Source organism: Quercus suber, unplaced genomic scaffold (assembly GCF_002906115.3).
Source record: "Quercus suber isolate HL8 unplaced genomic scaffold, Cork oak 2.0 scaffold_161, whole genome shotgun sequence".
Classification (NCBI taxonomy): domain Eukaryota; kingdom Viridiplantae; phylum Streptophyta; class Magnoliopsida; order Fagales; family Fagaceae; genus Quercus; species Quercus suber.
Window position 1 is genome coordinate 625,041 of NW_027069622.1, and position 18,624 is coordinate 643,664.

Genomic DNA, 18,624 nt, shown 5'->3' on the forward strand with positions numbered 1-18,624 from the left:
ACAATATGCCATGGCCGGAGCTCACAAGTCTATTTCTTTCCCTTGAGGGTTTTCATGTGGAAGGCTTGTTGGTGGAGGTAGCAGCACACCTATTCCCGATCTTCCATGGACAAGCCACCCCAAGTCTTATCTCCTTCGCTTACAACTTCACATGTGGTCGATTTTCCTCCCCTTTTTTGTTAGGTAGCAATTTTATGGGTTTTTTGTGAGTTGGTGATTTGGTGAGCGAGAGCATAGAAATCGCGATTGGGTTGTTTGATTTTATGGGTTTTTTGTGTGTTTGTTTCCCAAGAAAGTTTTTGGGTTTATGGGTTACTGGAGATTGGGTTAATTACTGTGTTTATGGGTTTGTTTCTCAGGTTTATTTATGGTTTGGTTTCTTGGATTTATTTTTTGTTTTTCTAGATTTGATGGAGATTGGATTTGGTTGCTGGGTTTGGATTTGGGCTTTGCTAGAGATTGGTTTGGTTGCTTCTTGTACTTGGGAAGAACATGAAGAATATTTCTAGTTAGTATTTAATTTAATTTTTTCTTTTTTTCATTTGTGTTCTTCTGATATGGGTTTGAGTTCTTGGTAGCTAGGTTGGTGTTACTGTGATTTGAGTTCTTGGTTTCTAGATTCGTGTTCTTGTGATGGGTGAGTTCTTGGTTTGTGTTCTTGTGATTTGAGTTCTTGGTTGTTGGGTTTGTGTTCTTGTAATGGGTTTGAGGTCTTGGTTGCCGGGTTTGGTTTGTGAAGAACATGAAGAACAAGTTGAAGCTGAAGAACATGAACAACATTATGGAAAAAAAAAATTTAATTAAATTTAAGGTTTTTCTTTAATTTGTTTTAAAATTTTCTAAGGTGGCTTTTCAAAAAAATTAAAATGCTAATGTGGCATTTAAAAAATGCCAAATAAAATATTTTATTATTATTTTAATAGCCACATTAGCATTTAATGTGCCAACAAGGCACTTCGTTTGCCACATCAGATTTTTCTGTTAGGGGGTTGACGGCAAGGACCAAAATAGAATCAGTTTTCTGATTTCAGGGACTAACTTAGGAGCAAAATCAGTTTAAAGACCAAATCAAAAAATGGCCCAAAATGTAGGGACCAAAAGTGTATTTACGCCAAAAATAAATAAATAAAGGTTAGTCTAGAATAAGAATACCCACCATAAGTCTATAAGAATGTCAAGCCACGGTAATTTATTGCTCTCTCTTGTACGAATCTCGTTAAAAAATTAAAAAATAGTTAGGGGACAATTTATGTGACTTCCTTACTTGAACATTATCATAAAAGCATCTTAACCACTCTCAGGCTAGACCCCTTAATGTGTAATGTGTATGCAATTTCTACTTTGTATAAACAATACAATATTTCAAATTTTCTTACACGTTATAGGTCTGGTCCAAAAAACATAAAGTAAATCAAAAAGGTGTCATGCTTACCCATTTCTTTTAAATAAATTAAAAAAAGAAAACTCAAAAGGCAACGCTTCTTTTTTGTTTTTTGGTTGTTGCTTGAAGCCAAAATTGAATATCAATGTTAAACAGGTCCGGTTAGGGCATTTGTTAATGAATTTTTTTTTTAACTTATATCACTTTCATATGAAATATAAAAAAAATAAAACTAACATTAATATCTGGGGTTTTTTTTTTTTTCTCATAAAAAGTTTTTAAAAATATTTCATAAAATAATGTCTTTGGAACATCTTTTTCTTCTTCAAAATATCTTCCACTTCTTCTTCATTTTTTCTTTTCCCCCCTATTTTTTATAGGAATTCCACTTACTAAACAAATTATGTCCATGTACGCAATGAAGTGTCAAGACCCCCACCCTCTCCTTTATTTATTTATTTAGAAAGTTTATGATGCTTTTTATAATGTATCCAACTCCTCTCCAATGGGCCATAACTTATCTTGGAATGATCTACCAATCATAGTTGCTTTAAAACAAAACAAAATAAAATAGGCTAAATTGCAAATTGTACCCTCTAATTTTATCTAGAATTCAATTTAGTCATCTAATTCCACTTTCATTCAATTCAGCTTTCTAACTTTAATTTTTGTTCAATTCAATCCCCCCCTTTTTAGTCACTGTCAAAATTGCGCTATTAATTTTTGACTTTGTTCAATACAAAACTAGATTGTTTTAGTTTATTTTCACAAAAAGCAAAAATGATATAACCAATCTAATATTTCACTAAGATTTCAAACAGCTAGCCCAAATTCAAGTTGATTCTATTTTGCCTCAAAGAAACACTAAAGTACTACATGCATTTTTTTAAAAGAGTGGGTTTAGAATTCTTCCAAGAATTCTTTACCGAGGAAGAGGAGTTTATTTCTTTGATCTTCCCAAGAACTTCCTTTACTTTGTGAAGGTTATGTCAAAAGCGAGTTTGGTATTTGGATATTATTTTCATCAATGGTCTATCCAATCATGAATGATTGGTTAGAGACCTTGAAAATGGTCCTTATTCTTTTTTTTTTTATATACTAAAAAATGGTCCTTATTCTTAAATTAACGAAGAGATAACAAAAAAATTCATTCATTTTTATTAAATATTCAACTTTCTTATTAGAGTTCCCTCTAGGGGCTGGGGAAGCTTGAACCCAATTTCGACAATAATGAATATAAGCGTAATTAAAATTCCTAGGAAGTTACACATTTATGTATTGATAAGACCATTCATTCTTTCTTGAAGCTTGCTCTCTCCCGAATGAACCATATAACCAAGATAAACCATGAACCAATTGTTTTCCAACAAAACCCCAACTTTTAAAGCATCCTATTCTCCACCAAAAATTCTATTCTTCAAAAATTCATTTTTAATGGGCAAGTACAATTAAATATTTGACAGGACCATACATGGGAGTGACAGGACAACAAGCCCAAAGCATTTGTACATAATACATAGTTCATGACGTGGAACTCTTTTAGTTCTTCCTATTGTATTGGCTCAATTTATTTGAAATAAATATTCTCCAATTTTTAACTTTATTCAATACAAAACTATATTGTTTTGGGGTTCTGAATGGCTCAATTTTGATGGTGATTAATGAGAGGACTGAATTGAACAATGTTGAAAGTTAGAAGACTGAATTGGATGAAAATGAAATTAGTGAACTGAATTGAATTTTAGACAAAGTTAAAGTGTGCAATTTGTAATTTTGCCAAAAAATTATGTCTAAACAAATTCTTTTTTGGCTTAGCATTTTTCTTTTTTTATGTTCTACTGTTTGATCACAAAGTGCATGAATTAATTTGAAATCAACATTTGATTTAAATCAATAGAAATCAATACTCCATGGTTAAGGGGTAATTGTATCCATTCCAGAGTGCTTATGATGTCATGTAATTTAAACTCTCATTCCATAGAATATTTTTTTTTTTTAAATTGTTTGAACTTGTTTAAAGGAAGTCTCTAACTCATTATACTCGGTAATTTAGATGATTTTGGCTAATGAGTGGATGTCATTAGCCATTAGAAGAACATGTTATATTTATGTGTGTGTGTCTGTTTTGTGGGGGTAGAAAGTGTTTAATAAATAAAACTTATCTTGTGATTATTAATATTGGTTAGTTCCTAAAGCCATATGGAGAAGTGACATAGTAGAAAGCTTTTATAACCCATTACACTTACAACTGCAAGTTTAAAAATTATGAATTTGAATAATAACAAGTTTTATTAGTGCGCAAGTGATTCAAAACCCTAATGCTAAGTGGGGGTTTAAGTGGTGCAAGGACAATAACCATACTTACAAACCCATTTTTCAGCCAAAAAATAAAGCGAAAAAAAGAAAAAGAAAAGACTATATGTCATTCAAAGATTCTACACCTTTATTTCGCGCGTTATGAGCTTTGATTTTTCTTTCGAGTCTAAAAATTAAATATGTGTCAAACCTTTTTTGACTGCATTATCAGCGTAGTCATGTTCCCTTTGCATGCATTTACACAACAAATTTAATATTAAAAAAATAAAAAACAGGAAAACCGCACTTATAAATAATTGATGCTAGGGCCTAGGGGTGTTGTGAGAGCTCAGAAAACAAAATCAAACTTGCAACATTGATTGCTCTAGTTGTGCTCAGGATTCATCTTTATCTTCATTTTAATTGTTTGTATCATTGAGCATGACATTGATTATGGGTAAAAGGTCTCATAAACTTCTGTCCGCAATTTTTATTTTTTTACTACACTTGAAACCAGCCCTTGGAGTCATTACAAGGGTTGGAGACAATAACATGTGGTGCATAGAGAGGGAGAGACAAGCACTCCTTGAGTTCAAAGAAAGCCTTATTGATGACAACAATTTGCTCTCTTCATGGGGGAGTGAAGATGCAAAGAAAAATTGTTGCAGTTGGGAGAGAGTTCAGTGTAACAACCAAACTGGCCATGTACTCGAGCTTCATCTTGATTCTTGCGGGTTACGAGGTAAGATTAGTCCTTCATTGATTGAGTTGCATCATTTGAGTTATTTGGATCTTAGTGGCAATGATTTTAATAATAGCGAAATTCCAAAGTTCACCAGTTCACTCAGTAACTTAAAGTACCTTATTCTACATAGTGCCAATCTAAGTGGGCCAATTCCATTTCAACTGGGTAAATTTTCGCACTTGCAATATCTTGATCTCAGTTGGAATAATTTGGAACCTGTCCAAAATCTCGAATGGCTTTCTCATCTTGTTTCAATAGAACACCTTGAACTAAGTAATTTAAATCTTAGTGTAGCCAATGATTGGCTGAAAGTTGTTAGTGGTCTCCCTAAGCTATCAGAGTTATGGCTATCTAATTGTTCTCTTCCTTTGATCACTCCCTCTTCTCTTTTGCATATCAATTCCTCTAAATCCCTTACTTATCTCGATCTCGCTTACAACCCTTGCATCAACTCTTTGATATTCCTCTGGTTGAATTCTAGTACCAACCTTGTTTTTGTCGATCTTTCTTCAAATCAGTTAAAAGGTTCAATTCCGAATATTTTCGGTAACATGAAGTCTTTAGAGCAACTCTTTCTTAATGATAATCAACTTGAAGGTGGCATTCCAAAATCCCTTGGTGATATATGTACTTTACATGAATTGTACTTGTCGTCGAACAATCTCAATGGACAAGTTCTTGACTTCTTCCACAACTTGCAAGGATGTGCAAAAGATTCACTAGAGAGCTTACATTTAGGCAAGAATCAAATTACGGGGCCAATGCCTAATTTTGCCATATTTCCATCTTTAAGAGAGTTAGACATCTCTAACAATAAATTTAATGGGACTTTGGGAGGAAGAATAGGAAGCCTATATAAGTTAGAGTATTTGGATATCCGTTCAAATATGTTGGAAGACGTTATCTCTGAAGCCGTACTTTCAAATTTCCCCAATTTGTATGGTTTAGGATTATCTTCCAATTCTTTTACTTTAAATTTCAGCTTTGATTGGGTTCCCCCATTTCAATTGATTGACTTATATTTGAGATCTTGCAATTTGGGTCCTAATTTCCCAAATTGGATTAAAACTCAAAGAAACCTTATCTTCCTTGATCTCTCCAATACTAAAATTTCAAATACCATCCCTACTTGGTTCTGGGACATGCCTTTTAAGTTAAATTATTTAAATTTGTCTCAAAACCAAATCAAGGGTAGATTGCCAAATGTATCAAGTATATTTTCAGACCTTGCCATACTAGATTTCAGCTCAAACAGATTTGAAGGCCCACTACCAGTGATTTCTTCTAATTTGTCCTCACTAAATCTCTCCAAAAACAAGTTTTTGGGGTTAAATTTATTTATATGCTCAAAGACTGGGGGTATGATGCACCTTGACCTCTCAAGGAACAATCTATCTGAAAGGATCCCTGATTGTTTCATGCATTGGCAAGAACTTGAAATTTTGAATTTGGCTCACAATAATTTGTTTGGGAAAATTCCACGCTCTATGGGTTCTTTAATACGGCTTATAGCATTGGACTTAGGCAACAATAGCTTGTCAGGGGAATTGCCTTTGTCCTTGCAGAATTGCACTTTGTTGAGATTTATGCTCTTGGAAAAGAATAAATTATCTGGGAGTATACCAGCTTGGATAGGGGAAACAATTTCCTCATTGATCATTCTTAGCCTTAGATCCAACAAATTCTGTGGAAGCATAGGGTCACAACTTTGTTTGCTACTCCATATTAGATATTTGGACCTATCTCAAAATAGTATATCTGGAACCATTCCACAGTGCCTCGATAATTTAACTGCCATGGCTCACAACATTTCAGATGTTATGACTAACAAGTACTTCATTTGGAATGGCCCTGAATATAGTTTTTTTACTGATTATGGAAGTTATAGTGACAATAGTGTCCATACAATTGTTGGTTGGAAAGGAAATGTGTATGATTATGGAAAGAATTTTGGAGAAATGAGGAGCATTGATCTTGCAAACAACAAATTGACCGGAAATATTCCAGAGGGGATATCCAGCCTCATAGAATTGAAAGCATTGAATTTATCAGGAAACATGTTGACTGGAATAATCCCTAAAAACATTGGTAAGTTGGAACAATTGGAATCTTTGGATTTGTCGAGAAATCGGTTTTCTGGTTCATTACCTGCTAGCATGGTTGGCTTACATTATTTGGGCTATCTTGACCTGTCCTATAATAAATTATCGGGAAGAATTCCAACAGGCACTCAACTCCAGTCCTTCGACCCTAGCAAATTCATGGGTAATGCTGGACTTTGTGGACCTCCACTTATAGAAAACTGCCCAGAAGATCAAACATCCATCGTTGGAGGCAGTAAAAACCATCAAGAAGATCGCGATGGAGGAAGTAAAAACCATCAAGGAGATCGAGACGAATTCTGGAAGTGTCTTTATGTTGGTTCAGGGTTTGGATTCGCTGCTGGTTTTTGGGGAGTCTGTGTCTCTTTAATATTGAACCGTTCTTGGAGACATGCATATTTCCTAATGTTGATCAACCTAAAGGATTGGTTGTACGTGACAATAATAGTGCATACTACAACATTGTTAAAGATGTTTCACAGCTAGAGGCTATCACAACTTCACTAAAGGTTTGCGAAAAAATTTCAAACTAGTTATATGTTTCAATATATTTCTTCTCTTGGATTGATTTTGATTTTGCAAACTAATTGCTGTTGTTTAACCTTGTAGGAGATCTCCGGCCTTTGATATTATGTGCTTTTTATTTGCTTATGAACTCATGATGTGGTGCAAAGCTTGGGATATCACACAATTTTAGACTTCCAAATTCCAATATCGTGTGCGTGCACGCTTTTATATATACAGATATACAAAATTTTGTGTGTTCTTGGCAAAAGCTGAAATTGCCATCAACAAATTATTTGTTTTATATTGGATTAATGATCTGGTTTCGTTTGAATAGGCTAGTTGGGGTTCAAAATATATTCAGCAGTAATTCACTAATTCTATGAATATTTTTTTTTTTCTCGTATTAGTGTGAGTTTGGATGTTGCTGAAAATTGTAAGTTAGTGTGTCTGTGTTTTTTCTGTGGGTCCTGTGCACTATTCACGAGACTCACAAGTACAAAATTCAGCAAATTTTAAGTTAAAATTGGGTCCCACGGCACTATTCACACATTTAAAAATTATTTTACTACAGTATTTTTTGTTTTTAGTTTTCAGCAATAAATAATATCCAAACAAACCCTTAGTATATAATAAGTCAATAAAATAGTGTCTATATCAAATGCATGATAGACTTCATGACATAATTGTTTATGGGGAAATAACTCTTACACACACAGTGACACACATAACTGTATTGACGCTCATACATATATTGCATTGAAATTGTCAAGTCACAAACTCCAAATTGAAAATCGTGACTTGAAATCACAATTTCAATGCAAAATGCACGTTTGTGTACAGTTATGTGGAATAAGTTGTGTGTAACAAACACCATCCATTGTTTATTTAGCTAATTAGGGATAGAACTACGTGTAGTTCAAGGGCACCATGACCTCCTAAGATTTAAAAATTTTTTGAAGTAGGTTTAGGGTAGGACTGTTCTTGCTGAAGTGTATGTACATGAGAAATCTCTGTGTTTATAAGCTGGGTTTGGGTTAGGTTCTTACTTCCAATGCATGAGAGAGAAAGAAATGAAAAAGGAAATGGAGTGTTTCAAAGAGAAAAATGTAAGAGGAGTGGGGAGAGATAAATTATCGTGGGTTATGATAACAGAAGTACTATTACTGCTCTAAATAAATAGACATGTTGGCTCCACAATTTTTGTGTTGAGTTTTTAAGCTGAAAACTAAACCCAAGATTTGAGTCAGATACATTGTTCAGTGAGTTAAGAGAAAAATAGAGAATAGGATATGAGATATGGGGTTAGAGTTTTGAGAACTAAATTTTGAGTGATGCTAAAACAAAACATAGCTAAATCTCATTTCTCAAATTCCGACTCTAAAATGCCTTGCCAAAGCATATGCTTATATATATATATATATATATATATATATTAGGAGTTAGCTTAACATAGAGAGTATGAATAATTAGTGTTAGTTTTGGAATTCACGTGCTTATATATTATTGTATTGTCCAAACGGTGTTGTATGGTCTATAGGTCTAAAACCAAAAAAATCATTCTCTTGAAACAGGTGATGTGGTATTCTTCTTGCAATGAGTTTAGGGAGGGATGAAGAAGGGCATTTGATTTAATCCGAGAAGGAATGAATTTGATTTGAGAGAAAAAAGAGGGCCTTGGTCTTCGAAGGAGAGGTTTGGTTGAGAATAAATTTTTATTTGGAAGAAGAGTTTATCGATGTCATGTTTGGTTTTAAACCCATGGTTTGGACCATACTATTAAGTACTCTCTTTGAGAGTATCATAATTTGAGAGCACCTAATAATTATGTTTATACAACAACATTTATATTTTTTTTCTAAAAGAAAATTTAGTTTTAAAACAGTATTGATTAGAAGCCTTAAGGATGATTAATAATGGATTTAAACAAAAGGATTAGAATGACTTTTTTTTTTCATTAATAATACCACCTAAAATTTATGGTTTAATTGGAAACATTTAAATTTAAAATTGTAATATGTGCTTTTTCTCACACAAGCATTTAAAGCAAGCCACTCAAAACAAAAGAAAAAAAAAATAGTGTCAACCCTAAACCTCAAACAAAAGCCCTAAATTTGATTCTCTCGCAATGGGTCGCCGAAAGAACAGCAACGACAACAACATGAACCAGAGCTCACACTCACACCATTCCCACAACTCGAAGATCCGCTTCGAGGACCCCGAGGAGGAGGAGGAGACCACCCAGTGTTCCAACAACCTCGACGAGTCCATGTGCGACCCCGAATGCTCCGACAAGGCCATTGATGAGCCCAACGACGTGATGGAGGGCGATGACAAAACCAGTGCCGACTATTACTTCGATTCCTACTCTCACTTTGGTAAAACCTCTTTCTTTCTTTCTTTCTTTTTACCTCTGTTGAGTAATACTAGAAGATAGCTTATTTTTTTCTTTTGTATATAAGAGAAAGAAAGAAAAGATTGAATCTTTGATAAAAGTTTGGTTCAATGATTTCTGGGTTTTATTTATTTTGAGAAATTTGTTTGTATTAGTGTGTTAGCTACTTAGCTCTCCGCTTGGATAATAGGAAAGTTGAGGGAAAAGATAAATATTTTTTTGGGGGACGGGGGGGATGTTTTATGCTTTGTGCAAAGTTTAGAGCTTTGAATCAAGTTACTTACAAAGTTTGTTTGTTTTGTGTAGTTTAGTGCAAGTTTTTGTTTTTTTGCCAATGAGCTCTAGCTCAACTGGAGCGTGTGTGTGTGTGTGTGTAAATTACCAATCAAAGAAAATTTTTTGTTTTGTTCAAAGCGAGTAATGAAGCACTGTGTAGTAGTAGCTTTATAGTTGGAGAGTTCTTAATTGACTTCACATTGTAAATGTACTTTTTTTTTTTTAATTCATGGGAAAGGGAATATATAATATGGATGTTCTTGTTGGTGCTTGTTTTTGCTTAATTTGGTACATTGGGCTTGTCTTAAGTATAAACTTTGTTTGGTGTGGTTGAGTAGAAGTTTTTGTTTTGTTCAAAGTGAGTGATGAAGCATTGATGTATTAACTTCATATTGGAGAGTTCTTAAATGACTTCACCTTCTAAAAGTAATAACTTTTCTTCTTTATTGTTCAGAAAAATAATGACTTTTCTTCTTTGAGCTTGTTTTTGCTTAAATGTGTCTATGTTGTATATTGGGATTGTGTTAATGCCTGAATTCTATTAGTGGGAGTTGTAGTATATAGTTGCTCCTAGCAATCCTGTACATGGACAATTGGGTTCGAGAATGGATTTATGCTCTCTCTCTCTCTCTCTCTCTCTTCCCACCCCCTTCATTGGTGATGCATCTTGTAGAGGCTTATGTTAGTTTTGTGTGTATTTGCAGGTATTCATGAAGTAAGTGAATTCAACATCGATGATGGATTGTTAGATTTTTATTGTTACATCCCCCCTTCCCCAACTATCAAATTATCAAAAGATTTTATTATTGTAACATTATATTGCAAATATCTTTGACTCGATCTGTTATTATCTTGCATTGCAGGAAATGTTGAAGGATGTTGTGAGAACTAAGACATATCAAAATGTTATTTATCAGAATAAATTTCTATTTAAGGATAAAGTAGTTCTTGATGTGGGGGCTGGTACTGGAATTTTGTCCCTATTTTGTGCCAAAGCTGGTGCTGCACATGTTTATGCGGTATGCTCTCTATTATTTTTGTTTAAATATTTATGTAAATCTTGGCCAACTAATCTGTAAAAATATGTTGTATCTGTTCTTATTTCGTTGTGTAACTTGGTCATATCTGCTAATTATCATGTTATTCTAAAACTTTTCCATTTCCTAGGTTGAGTGCTCCCATATGGCTGACATGGCAAAAGAGATTGTTGAAGCAAATGGATTTTCTAATGGTGATGTGATTTTTTTTTTATCCATCTCAGTATTTGCTTTTGTAGTTGCTGCTTTATACATTTACTAATTTATGATTTTATCATTACAGTTATAACTGTTTTGAAGGGGAAGATCGAAGAAATTGATCTTCCAGTTGCTAAAGTGGATATAATTATTTCCGAATGGATGGGTTACTTCTTATTGTTTGAGAATATGTTAAATACTGTCCTGCATGCTCGTGACAAATGGCTTGTAAGTTTCCACCTTCCATTTACGTTTCAAATTTTCTCTATTTCTAGATCTAAAAATAGTTGATCTTATGCTGGTGACTCATTAATGCCACACACACACACACACACATATATGATCTGATAGTTGGGGGTGGCAGTATTCAAACCTTGGATGTCTACGTTGGAAACACCAAGAGGTGCCAGTTGAGCTATAAGGTTCTTAGCCCAATTATAATCATATTATTCTGTAGATATTCTGGAAATAATTTGTTCTAATATGTGACTTTGTAAAATATCCTTACTGGTTCTAAATTGCTTTAAAAAGTTGAACACTTGAACCATTTTTCTTCTGTTTGTTATAGCAATAAGCCAATGTGGGTGCTTTTTACAAGCTCAAGTCAATATCCAGTACGATCCCACAGTCAACATCATTTTTCTTACATATAATATGCATGCCATTTTGAAGCATATGTGGGAATCTTGGAGTTATAGTGGCTTTGGAACTTAAATTGAATTAGGGAATCACTGGTGTTCTTTAGATTTATGTCATTCATTGATTTGTGCAAAGAAAACTATAATGGAGAGAGCCATGAGAGGAATTATTTATTATATTCTCATACTTCATACTGGGAAACTTCCATGGAAAAATATGCATTTAGTTCCTGAAAGTTTGCCTTATTTTTTTTTAACCTAAGTTTTCCAAGGTAGTAGGGTGCAGGGCTAGTCTTGTTCTTTCATGCTTGCTTGTATACCAGGCTGAAAATTTCCTTCCCAAGACATTGATAAATGTGCATCATATTTAGTTATAATTTCTGAGGACTTCTTTCATTACAGGCATAACATACAAACATCCCCCATAGTGTTACAGTAGAGTTTGTCTAGCTCCTCTTTTACATGTTGCATACAGTACATGGCGGACTGTAAACATAGTTTCAGAACCCTTAATTCATTGCGTTAAAATATCTTTTTGATCCCTTTCATTGCTATATTTGTGTCTGTACCAGCATGGTTGTCTTTTGGTTATGCTGCAAATTGTTATATGCTGATAATTTTTTCAAACTTCAATGTGCAATGGTTTTTGTTGTTTTCCTTTTCTTGTTAACAGTTTGTGCTGCCATTCAATCATGCTATAGCTTGTTTAAATCGATAATGTTAATTTTTTTATCTCAATTATTTTTTGTTTACCCAGGTTGATGATGGAGTTGTGCTACCTGACAAAACTTCCCTATACTTGACAGCCATTGAGGATGCTGAGTACAAAGATGACAAGATTGAATGTGAGACAATTAACCTTTTGCTTATATGAAGCAGATGAATATTGTTTTAGGATCCTTTTTATGCCTGGGTAGTACAGGAGCCTGTGAACTCGCATCTATTTCAGTTGTGGGAATTTGAAATGCAAATTTTTTTTTTCCATGATGATGCGGTGTAATATCTTTATTCTTCCCTTTTTCCCCTTGATTTTCATTCTCCAGTCTGGAATAATGTATATGGCTTTGACATGAGCTGCATCAAGAAGCAAGCGTTGATGGAGCCTCTTGTTGACACAGTTGACCAGAACCAAATTGTTACTAACTGCCAGTTACTAAAGGTGAAGATACTCACAAACATATCAATTAATATATTTTGTTTTGTGGCATATTTGGTTTGCTTTTCATTGTTGCTGTTTGATTGGCCACTACAAAATGTAACTTTTCTCTTTGGCTAATGTAAGCTGATTTTCTTCCCTTTTTTCAGACAATGGATATCTCCAAGATGGCCCCTGGGGATGCTTCCTTCACAGCTCCTTTCAAGCTTGTGGCAGAACGTGATGACTACATTCACGCTCTTGTAGCCTATTTTGATGTATCATTTACCAAGTGTCACAAGTTGACAGGCTTCTCCACAGGTTGATTTCTTTGATGTTTTTCTGCTTCTCTTTTGTTAATTTTATTGTCTGGATTAAGTTTTGTTTTTTGGTAGATTTAGTGAATGCTTGGGTTTGAAAGGGAAAAGGAAGCATGTCTTTTTGCCTGAGATGTAACATGATGTCTTCATGGAATTTAGTCATGCCCCAAAAATACTGGTGGCCACAGTATTGTTCTAATAAGATTCTCTAAATTCATGGAGTCAATTTGAATTTATATTCATGGTACAAGTAAGAATTTTCTAGATTGGAAGGTCATTAGCCCACTTCTGGAGGCGTTTGTTTAACTGGTGTCTGTTTGGACTCTTGGTGTCATTAGTTGGCATCTATTGCTCTTTTAACCGTAATTACACTGAGTGTCAAAACTTGTGGTTTAATTGGGGCAACTTTTTGCACTTTTTTGGTCTGTGTCTGTCTTTAGTATTATAAATGCAAGGGTGTTTGACCAAGCCAGGCTGTTGCTGTCTTCACTAATACTGGCATGGTTAATTATTATTCAATAGGTTGCTGATAAATTTGGAATATCATGCAGGGCCAAGATCGAGGGTTACTCATTGGAAGCAAACAGTCCTGTACCTGGAAGATGTGCTGACCATATGCGAAGGTGAGGCAATAGTTGGGAGCTTGGCTGTGGCACAAAACAAGAAAAATCCCCGTGATGTCGATATAATGCTCAAATATTCATTGAATGGTCGGCGTTGCATGGTTTCAAAAACTCAGCACTATAAGATGCGCTAAAGCTCTGCGTGTGATGCCAATGCTTTCCATTATTGGGCGAAATCCAAAGTGTTGTGCTCAAGGTTGCTGCACATCAAACTATCTAAAAGCTGCCTAGAATTTGTAACTGAAAAATGAGCCACAAACTGGCTGGTTTTCAGGCTGTAACTTATCAGATTATTCTTTCTCATGATTTGATGGCATAATATTTTGCTGTGTAATGCTAAAATTTTGAAAAATGATTTATATTAGCCAGTCACTTTTTTTTCATCAATGTGCATGTCATTTTCCCTATAGGAGTAAAGCATTATGAAGATAGCTCTGTAAAATTTTATTTTTTGTGGAGTTTCGTTTAAGCTTAGGCTGTGCATTTTAGGTGGACAACCCTAGATATTTGTGGACAGTTTCCTTGAGGAAAATGCTTAAAGTTGCTGCAATTCTAGTACTTAAAAAGCTTGTAAAATGATCTGGATGCAACAATGTTGTTATGTACGTCAGTTAATGAGAAAAGAAAAAAAAAAAAAAAAATTAGACTTGGGTCACTTTCAAGCTAAATCATATATTTTAACAAATCTGCAAGATCACGGTCATTCCACTGACATAATTCTGCTCCAGACATTAACAATTATGCTAGGAAATGTTCTCTCCCTCCAGTGAAAAAGAACCGACATTGTCAAAAGTGACGAACTAAAGCAAAAAGGTCAACAAGATAGGCTTTCATTTCTTCTTCCGAGTGTAAAATTTGTGTGTTTTGTATTGCCTAATAAATGATATTGATACAATGAGCAAAATCGTGCAATTCCTCACTCTTCTTCTTATAATGGTGCGATTAGTGAGGAGCTAAAGATCTGACTTGCTGTTCTTCAAATTCTTTGAACCTGCTGTCTTCTTTCCTTTCCACCACTGCCTTACCCGGTTGGAGACTTTGTATGCATGTTTCTTTAACGAGTCCCTTGCATGTGTGATTCCTGTGGTGATCTTCTGTTTCCAATCGCCTTTTGTACTCTCTTTCTGCCTCAGAACTTTGCCCTGTTTGAAAGGATTACTTTCAATGATGACCATAATATATTTTAGTAGAAACTATAATTAAAGATGAAATTTTCGTAGTACCAAATTTGAGGGGAAATGTGCCTCCTCGTCATCATCTTCTTCTTCTTCTTCATCACCACCAAAATTATTCATGTTCATCAAATCATCTCTCGAGTACATTTTCATGCTGGGAGCTCCTGGCATACCCTGAAGCACAGAAAAGCAGAATATGAGCCAAATACAACATATAAAGAAAGCACGTTGTCTTAAGCAATGATAAATAATCACCTCCATAGATTTCATTATCTTTTCCATCTCAGCCTCTTTGGATGACTTGGGCACAAAAGGTTCTCCAGGAGTCCTATCCTGGACAACAGGAAGAAGATAATTTAGCACAGTACAAAATTTAACCATCTAGTACTTTGATCAATTATGTAATGGAAAAGTGGATGAAATATGTAATCATAGGGAGAAATTTTTGATGTTCATGACGAGACATTGATGTATCCAAGCAATGTGAACGCTGGATACAATGAGCTTGTACATATGTGACGCAGATAGGCAAATATGAAGATGCTGAAAAATTAAAATTTATAATAACAAGTGGACAAAAAATGATTAGCTATACGTTGATGCAAAAGATATGCTCTGTCTATGGAGGACTTCATTTGGACTCTTGCATCATTTTCTGTAATCAAGTACAAACGCATTATTACTGGAAATTTTTTACTAAAAAGTTATCCTCTTCCTTCACAATAATACTTATGACCTGGTTAGACCACAAATTAATGATACGGGTAATGCATCTTGGAATTAGGATGGCAGTACTGTTGCTCCATACCATGCATTCATGAATATGTAGAAATTAAATTAATGGCACTACTGCCATGTCAAATATATTGGTGTAAAAATAGTGCAAGCAAACTTTCCTAAGTAGTAAGAATCAGAATGTGCTGGCTTAATTTATATTATATACTATAGATTCCAAGATGATCTGCAATTTTCCAAAACCTCCAAGCCAACAAATCTTGAAGACATAAAATCATGACAGCAATAGAATAATGAAATCATGTGATTAGATGGAAAAGAAAAGCACAAAGATTGATCCATGTTGCATTATTTAACAGAGAATGCTCCTCAGAAAGGCATAAACAAATCACCTAATGTATTAGTTCAGAATGCAATTACCTTAGGAACTGGAGGTGGCTTGGTACTGCATGCTTTAGTGAGGTCTTTGCATAAAAAGTTAACCAATGAATCAATTTGAGGCTTAGATGTGTATAGATATTCGGCAACATCAGTATCAGAATACCCCATGACCTGCAAAATCCCCAAGTAGCAATAATTATAACAAATCCAGAATTGGGGTTTGTCTGATAATTTGGAAGGGCTAAAAACCATAGATAATATTTTATCTACGAGGTGACACAATCTAAAGGCATACAGTAAATTAACAGATTGGTAAACATTGCTTTTAGTTTTGCTTGGAAGTATCTGACCCTGGGACCTAACCTAAACCCAACAGCAAACTCCACTCCACCCTTGCACCACCTGAGCCATCACAGGGGCAAACAACTTGGTGCCAAAATTTCCATTAGTTTGACCATAGGATCTCTCTTGCACCATTCATAATTCTCTATCAATAGAAAAGGTTGACATAGGATCTCTCCTATACCATTCATAATTCTCAATCAACAAAAAATGGAAAACAGGAGATATTTTCCATTTTGTCCATAATCTAGCTACTTCTTTAAATAAAAAAGAGGGATAGAGAATAGAATTCATTGCGAATGACCAGTAACAATTCACATAATTAGCAACCAGATTGCCAATACATCAAACAATGTACACACCAAGTGCAGTACTAAAGTCTCACCTCTTGGCAAGCTCGCTCAATTGTCTTGCACTCTGAATTGCATTGTCCTTCTGATTCTTGTTCCACCAGCTGAAAAGAGACGAAAAAAAAAGTTAGCAATTCAAGGCATTGAGAATCAAAACGAAGTTTTTAGCCCACAAAAGTTAGTAGAATGCATCAATATAAACTTGAATTATCGTCAAGAAATTACAAAACAATCTAAAATCCTACCAGACAATCAAACCCCATTAGTTCCATTGATGAAAAACACACTCTTGCCAAACTAGATGCACAAAGATCCAAAGCAATAACTAATAAATCCAAGTAAAAACACAAACTTTCAAACTGCTCTAAAAACAAACCCAGATAATAAATTATTCTTACCTTCAACTTATTCCCTTGTTCCACTATATCTATCAGTAAAATCCAATCCGCTTCAGCTTTCTTCAGATTACAAACATTCTCCGTTATCTCAATTATTTGATACTCTGAGATCTGACCTCCCAAATACACAACAACACAACAAAACCACAAAATCAAATTCAATGCAATGAACAAAAATCCACATACTCAATTCTTAAAATTTAGCAACCCAGATGAAAAAAAATACAATAAAGTTACCTTCTTGGGATCGATCTCAGCTTGCTTCTTCTGAACCTGGTGGTACAACTGTGCTGCGAGCTTTTCACAGACCTGGCATTTGATGTACGGAATGTCTTCCTTTCTAGCACTCGCCACTACTTTCTTGGAACCATTGGAGACTGGTATCCATGCTGAGACTAGTAACATAGACACTACAATGAAAAACAGAGACTTTATTTTCCCCATCGCACACTTTCTCTGTGTCTGCGTCTCTTTAGAATTTGAAGAAAACAAGTACTTTTATCAAACACTTGGCCAACAAAAATTTATATATGGATGCACCAAATTAATGCTGATCTGATCTTTAGTTGTGAAATGTTCACCAAAGTTTACGTTTAGCTACTTATGTACAGAGTGAGGGACCCCAAAAAAAAAATTTGCTGTTTGTTCAATTCTGATTGGCTGTTTAGAGCTGAGGGTGGTGGGTCCTCTGGTTTTAGCCAATAGGGTGCGAGAGAACACGTCTTGGGGCTTTTAAGAAGTCTCGGTAGGCTTTCCCATTAAATACGTTGGAGAAAGTCCAAAGAGGTCTCCTCTCCTTGTCTTTGTGACAAATTAACCATTTTTTTTCCTTAAGAAAAAAATTGCATTTTAAATTTTGTCATTTTAAAGTGTGAGTTTAAATTGGCAAAATTACAGTCCATCCAAAAAAAATAAAGTTGCAAAATCATAGGATAAGGTCTTTTTGTAGTTGAATGAAAATTTTCTATTTACACCAAAAACCAATGGAACAAACATTATAAATTAAAATCTTATCATATTCTACGTATTAATTATTAAGACAATTTATGGTATATTAATTTCTATGACCTTGTTGATAACAAAAATTTCACAAGAAAGTTCATTCCATGAATAGTAAAGAAAGATCATGGGCCTTAACAAAAGATGGCCCAAGTTATGAAGGCCCAAAGTTCCAAAAAGAAGGAAAAAGAAAGAAATAATAATAATAACAATAATAAGAAAAAGGACCTAGACTTGGTTAGGCTAAAGGACATCCACCAAGGATCTCGATCAGACCAGAGGACATATAGCAAGGATCTCGGTCAGGTCAGAGGATATGCAGCAAGAAGAATCAACATCAAGGTCCTATATATGTTCAGATTTCTAGCAAAAAAGCCATTAAAAATTTAGCAAAAACCAGTTATTATCTTTGTAACCCATGTTCTAAGCCCGTGGGATCCCGAGTGGATAGTAAGGGAGGAATGGTTTGGTCAGTAGGGAAGTGATTTCTGGTGAAAGGAGGATCCCGAAACTTTCCCTTAGTTCATATATTTGCTTGGAATGCATGAACCAATGGAAAACTCAATTCCCCCATGCGCATGACACCTCCCCACAA

At 34.6% G+C, this 18,624-nt stretch overlaps 3 protein-coding genes across 4 annotated transcripts; 2 read left to right on the plus strand and 1 right to left on the minus strand.

The window, feature by feature from the left end:
* Window positions 1-4,228: 4,228 nt before the first annotated feature.
* LOC112018315 (receptor-like protein EIX2) lies at window positions 4,229-7,150 on the plus strand. The gene is made up of 3 exons (XM_024050828.1): window positions 4,229-6,866; window positions 6,947-7,032; window positions 7,133-7,150. Exons 1-3 carry the CDS (start codon window positions 4,229-4,231, stop codon window positions 7,148-7,150), a joined length of 2,742 nt encoding a protein of 913 aa, XP_023906596.1.
* Window positions 7,151-9,074: 1,924 nt separating this feature from the next.
* On the plus strand, window positions 9,075-14,036 carry LOC112018322 (probable protein arginine N-methyltransferase 1). 2 transcript variants are annotated; one of them, XM_024050835.2, is made up of 9 exons: window positions 9,075-9,405; window positions 10,403-10,413; window positions 10,562-10,717; window positions 10,866-10,929; window positions 11,019-11,161; window positions 12,329-12,416; window positions 12,615-12,730; window positions 12,877-13,027; window positions 13,578-14,036. In XM_024050835.2, the coding sequence occupies exons 1-9, from the start codon at window positions 9,156-9,158 to the stop codon at window positions 13,781-13,783; spliced, it is 1,185 nt and encodes a 394-aa protein (XP_023906603.1). In that variant the 5' UTR covers window positions 9,075-9,155; the 3' UTR covers window positions 13,784-14,036. The 2 variants fall into 2 exon arrangements, with proteins under 2 accessions (XP_023906603.1, XP_023906604.1); XM_024050836.2 differs by lacking the exon at window positions 10,403-10,413 and having other exon boundaries at window positions 9,250-9,405.
* A 269-nt stretch (window positions 14,037-14,305) lies between these two features.
* LOC112018323 (uncharacterized) lies at window positions 14,306-17,625 on the minus strand. Its single transcript, XM_024050837.2, has 7 exons — window positions 17,268-17,625; window positions 17,031-17,141; window positions 16,668-16,736; window positions 15,980-16,111; window positions 15,080-15,157; window positions 14,873-14,998; window positions 14,306-14,791 (listed from the first exon to the last, which is right to left on the minus strand). Exons 1-7 carry the CDS (start codon window positions 17,472-17,474, stop codon window positions 14,603-14,605), a joined length of 912 nt encoding a protein of 303 aa, XP_023906605.1. The 5' UTR covers window positions 17,475-17,625; the 3' UTR covers window positions 14,306-14,602.
* Window positions 17,626-18,624: the final 999 nt, after the last annotated feature.